Consider the following 6,000-nt stretch of genomic DNA (forward strand, 5'->3'; position numbering starts at 1 on the left):
TTCATAATCTGGATGTGGTTCGGGGCCTTGAGGTTTTATCTTTAAGATACGAAGGAGTTTCAGACAGACATTGTCCTTTATTCGTTGTGTACTCTGGAAGACGCAGGGGGCGACATGAGACAGCGGACACAAGCCTCCTCAGAGGGTTACGGGCTCACTCGACTAGAGCTGTGGCCTCTTCTTGGGCCTTTAAGAATGAGGCTTCTATGGAGCAGGTGTTGCAAAATTTACAAATTTGACGTTATTGTTTCGGCAAAAGTAGCTTTTTGGGAGAAAGCATCCTGCAGGCTGTGGTGCCCTCAGTATAGGTTCGCCTCCTTTACCCTCCCGTTTTCATTCAGCTCTTCCTGCAAGGTCAGTCCATTTAATTGGGTTGAGGCTTCAATTAGCGGATACATCTATTTCATATGCAATATATATACCCCAGGCCCGAAAGGCAGAACATGCTGTGATCTGAGATGCACACAGAAAATGCAGCACTGTCTGCAGGAACAATTGGACACATGCTTGAACTGTTAGCACTAACACTTTGCAGCCGCTGCTCCACATTAGACTGTCTCTTCAAACAGAGCTTTGCTCTTGCCTGCACTGTGTAAGTTTTCTTTAACAAGTGAGCTAACAGAAAAGTGCTGGTTTAAAGAGAACCGTTCAATATGGGTCTCAGGGATTTTTCAACTCCGCCCCCTAGCCTTTCCCAGTCTGCAAAGCTGTGGCTTGTGAATGCAAGACGTTCTTGTGAGCAACACACCTTTTTTATTACTACATTTCTACTGTGATGTTTAAACCAAGAGAAAAGGAAACCAATTTATTCAAGAAACATTTTTAAAATTGATAAAAATGTCTTTTTTTTTTGTCTGTAGCTAATTTGCAATGCAATTGAACTGGTGGTTTAGTGTAAAAGGCCTAATTTAAAATTGAATTTATTTCATCTCTTTGAAAATAAGAAAAGTTCTGCCTCTGGGCCTAAAGGATACATTTTTAAACTTTTGAAGCTGATATAACAATTGTATACACATCAAGGGGAAACCAATTTTATAGTACACATTCCTTTTTAGCATTGCATGAATATATTGCCCTATACATATAGATTGACAAAATATCTCTGCACTAAAATATAAAATAAAAACAACTTTAACAAAAGGTGGGTCACTAATGGTGAGATTGTCCATTAGTACATTATGCTCACACTGATGCTAATCAACCTGGGAAATTAGATAGGATTAGTGGTTAAATACTCACATGATCAAAATCTTTTTTGTTATTGGTATGTTTATAATAATTTTCAGCCTTATAATAATCCTTTGTATAACAGATGTAAATGAAAAACATTATTAATGTAACTTTTGCACATTCTACAGAGCATTAGTACTTGCTCCCCAGCTTTATCATAAAGGAGTTACTCCTCCTGCTTTCTCAGCTGCCACATTAGTATTATCTCTTCCTCACTTGAAGGTACAATCTTACTCCAAAAATGTTATTGTTTAAAAAGATAGATAATCCCCTTATTACCCATTCCTCAGTTTTACACATCCAGACATGGGTATATTAATGTACTTTTTTAACTCTGTGTGATTACCCTTGTATCTAAGCCTCTTTTGACAGCCCCCCTGATCACATGGCTATTTATTTATTTTCTATTGACTTGCATTTTGGCTAATTACTTATAACTCCACGGGGCATGAGCACAATGCTATCAGTATGGCTCACCATGAACTAGCAGTCTCCTGTTGTGAAAAGCTAATACCAAAAGGCATGTTGCATAAGAGGCTGTCCTGTAGTGGCTTAGAAACAGGCAGAATTTAGAGGGATTTAAATGTTATAAAGTATATTAATGTTGGTTGTGCAAAGCTTGAGGAATGGTGTAGTAAAGGCATTATTTTCCTTTTAAACAACAATTATTAGTGTAGACTGTTCCTTTAACTCTCATAGTACTGATTCCAACCTCAATAGTTTTTTTTTTTTTTTTAACAGATTCACTGATCTTACTCATTTCTAAACGTAATGCTAAATGAACCCCACCTCAGCTCTCACAGCAGTACTGATCCTAGCTCAATCATCTCTCACAGCAGTACTGATCCTAGCTCAATCATCTCTCACAGCAGTACTGATCCTAGCTCAATCATCTCTCACAGCAGTACTGATCCTAGCTCAATCATCTCTCACAGCAGTACTGATCCTAGCTCAATCATCTCTCACAGCAGTACTGATCCTAGCTCAATCATCTCTCACAGCAGTACTGATCCTAGCTCAATCATCTCTCACAGCAGTACTGATCCTAGCTCAATCATCTCTCACAGCAGTACTGATCCTAGCTCAATCATCTCTCACAGCAGTACTGGTCTGTATCTTAATTCTTCCAGCTGTACTGGACACCACCACATTCATCGTTCACAGTAGTGCTAAGCCATCTTTAATTCAATGTGCTTGTGTCTCTAGTCTTCCATGACCTGTGTGTTAGATCCAAATATATTCTTATGTGCAAAAAATACAGGAACTAATGAATGAGTGTGATTCAGATATTATTTTATTATACTACTCTAATGATTCATACATTCTATAATAGAAGAAAAATGTGCTTTGAACAGCTTCTCACATACCACGTAAGAGAGCTTCTTCTCTTTGTCAGAATCAGTTGTTTATAAATAGTATCTGCATTGGTTTATTATATTTGAAGAGAATAATTTACCTAGTGTACATGTTTATCAATATATTCTAATAAGGCATATGTCTAATGTTCATCTTATGTCAACAGAAACTGGCGACGATCGTCCTTGGTCTTCCTTAGACAACCATTTTCCTTTGACTAGAATCCTTGGGCAGTCCAGCTCTGTTGCCCTGTGTTGTTAACTGGGTATCCCACACCAAGTGTTGCAATGGAGCCACAATCAGAATGTGATAAATCCAAAAAGGTGAGTCCTTATGTTTCTGTGATTATGCCTTCTGTACTTTACAAGGGACATAAAACAAGTTGGGTATAGAAACAAAAATAATAATATGTACTTTAATTACTTTACCTGCAAATTTCTTACTGCAGTGCCTCCCCATTAACCCTTTCTTTTTAGTTTTCTGAATGTAAAGCTCTAACTCCCCCCACACATTCCTTCTATGGCTGTATCTATTGTTGATTTGGTAGAATGCAAAAATGCATAGTGATTACTGCTGGAGCAAGCCTAGAAGCTGTGAACTCAGTTGAAATACAATGCCTGTGTCTAAACACTGATAAGGGGGGTGGAGTTGGCATCTCCAGGCAGCTTAGCTATGTAATTCATTTTGCTTATTTTTGAAAATAATTTTAAAATACTTGCCAGCAATTAAAAAAATAAATACAAAATTATGCTCTTTAATTAATTAATTAGCCCTTTTAGGATATGCACAGATGTCAACCTGTTTTATGTCCCTTTAAAGGGATAGGAAAGTCAAAATAAAACTTGCATGATTCAGATAAAGCATGTAATTTTAAGACTCATTTAAATTTAATTCTATTTTCAAATGTGCTTTGTTTTTTTGGTATCCATTGTTGAAAAAGAATACGCACATATCATATACTAGTAGGAGCAAGCTGCTGATTGGCGCCTGCACACATTTGTCTTTTGTGATTGGCTAACTAGATATGTTCAGCTAACTGGCAGTAATGCAATGCTGTTTCTTCAGCAAAGGATAACAAGAAAATAAATCAAATTTGATAATCGAAGTAAATTGGAAAGTTGTTTAAAATGATATGTTCCATCCGAATCATGAAAAGGAAATGTTGGTGTTTCCTGTCCCTTTAACTGTTCCAAGAGCTTTTACTCAGTATCTGGTGGAAGGGGGCAACTTGTTTGTTTTCTGTAGTCTTATTAAAAGGTGGAATAGTTAATTAAACTGTCTGATGCTATTATGCTAAATAAACTTTAAAACACTCATGTGTTTTCTACCTAGTTTTCATGATACCCATACATTTTTACAAGAACCATAATATGACTGCTATTCATTATATTCATGTATAATGATCTATTTATGAATCTTATAGACCATGTATATGATCGCAGTGCTTATTTCCTTCTTAATATGGGGAGAGTCCACGGCTTCATTCCTTACTTGTGGGAAATACTGAACCTGGCCACCAGGAGGAGGCAAAGACACCCCAGCCAAAGGCTTAAATACCCCCACCACTCCCCTCATCCCCCAGTCATTCTTTGCCTTTCGTCACAGGAGGTTGTCAGAGAAGTGTCAGAAGATATGGAGTAGATCCTTATGGAGGTTAGTACTCTTTGGAATGGGACTGGAGTTTTAAGTAGTCTTATCAGCCTCTCAGTGAGTACATTGGCGAATGTTAGAGTCTGGAGATGCAGGGAGAGTCTTTCTGCGAACCCATCCAGACTCGTATTAACAGCTCCTAAGCAATCAGTGTTGACGAGTTTCACTGCCTGCTTCTATTACTCAAGTCCATGTCAGGAGCAATGCTACTAGACTGCTAAACTTGAGAGGCTGTATTTCTGTTCCACGGCATAGATTGTGGTAAGATCGTTTCATTTTTTATATACATTTGATAACGCAAGAAGACAGGGTCACAGTGTGACTCCTTTTATCTGAATGGAATCTAGGATTAATGTCTCCGGAAGGGGATTATTAAACAGGAGGAATTAATCACATATTTCTCTTGTTAAGTGTATCCAGTCCACGGATCATCCATTACTTGTGGGATATTCTCCTTCCCAACAGGAAGTTGCAAGAGGATCACCCACAGCAGAGCTGCTATATAGCTCCTCCCCTCACTGCCATATCCAGTCATTCTCTTGCAACTCTCAACAAAGATGGACGTAGTAAGAGGAGAGTGGTGTATTATAGTTAGTTTCTCCAACATAGGTGTGTCCGGTCCACGGCGTCATCCTTACTTGTGGGATATTCTCTTCCCCAACAGGAAATGGCAAAGAGCCCAGCAAAGCTGGTCACATGATCCCTCCTAGGCTCCGCCTACCCCAGTCATTCTCTTTGCCGTTGTACAGGCAACATCTCCACGGAGATGGCTTAGAGTTTTTTAGTACAAAAAGCTGGCAGCTGTGCCAGATGTTCTAGCCTTTGTTCAGGCTCTGGTTAGAATCAAGCCTGTTTACAAAATTTTGACTCCTCCTTGGAGTCTCAACCTAGTTCTTTCAGTTCTTCAGGGGGTTCCGTTTGAACCCTTACATTCCGTTGATATTAAGTTATTATCTTGGAAAGTTTTGTTTTTGGTTGCAATTTCTTCTGCTAGAAGAGTTTCAGAATTATCTGCTCTGCAGTGTTCTTCTCCTTATCTGGTGTTCCATGCAGATAAGGTGGTTTTGCGTACTAAACCTGGTTTTCTTCCAGTTTCAAAGAAGGAACGTTTGTTGCACAACTTGGATGTAGTTCGTGCTCTCAAATTTTACTTAGCAGCTACTAAGGTTTTCAGACAAACTTTGGCTTTGTTTGTTGTTTATTCTGGTAAACGGAGAGGTCAAAAAGCAACTTCTACCTCTCTCTCCTTCTGGATTAAAAGCATTATCCGATTGGCTTATGAGACTGCCGGACGGCAGCCTCCTGAAAAAATCACAGCTCACTCCACTAGGGCTGTGGCTTCCACATGGGCCTTCAAGAACGAGGCTTCTGTTGATCAGATATGTAAGGCAGCGACTTGGTCTTCACTGCACACTTTTTCTAAATTTTACAAATTTGATACTTTTGCTTCTTCTGAGGCTATTTTTGGGAGAAAGGTTTTGCAAGCCGTGGTGCCTTCCATTTAGGTGACCTGATTTGCTCCCTCCCTTCATCCGTGTCCTAAAGCTTTGGTATTGGTTCCCACAAGTAAGGATGACGCCGTGGACCGGACACACCTATGTTGGAGAAAACAGAATTTATGTTTACCTGATAAATTACTTTCTCCAACGGTGTGTCCGGTCCACGGCCCGCCCTGGTTTTTTTAATCAGGTCTGATAATTTATTTTCTTTAACTACAGTCACCACGGTAACATATGGTTTCTCCTATGCAAATATTCCTCCTTT

General features: G+C 39.1%; 1 protein-coding gene across 1 annotated transcript in view; it reads left to right on the top strand.

The window, feature by feature from the left end:
* LOC128663134 (neogenin-like) overlaps positions 1 to 2,900 on the top strand; it is a 297,892-nt gene extending 294,992 nt beyond the window's left edge. Inside the window, exon 4 of the mRNA XM_053717319.1 lies at positions 2,753 to 2,900. Coding sequence (XP_053573294.1) covers positions 2,753 to 2,847 — 95 coding nt within the window. The 3' untranslated portion in view covers positions 2,848 to 2,900. The remainder of the gene's footprint in view (positions 1 to 2,752) is intronic.
* Positions 2,901 to 6,000: the final 3,100 nt, after the last annotated feature.

Source organism: Bombina bombina, chromosome 6 (assembly GCF_027579735.1).
Source record: "Bombina bombina isolate aBomBom1 chromosome 6, aBomBom1.pri, whole genome shotgun sequence".
Taxonomy (NCBI): Eukaryota; Metazoa; Chordata; class Amphibia; order Anura; family Bombinatoridae; genus Bombina; species Bombina bombina.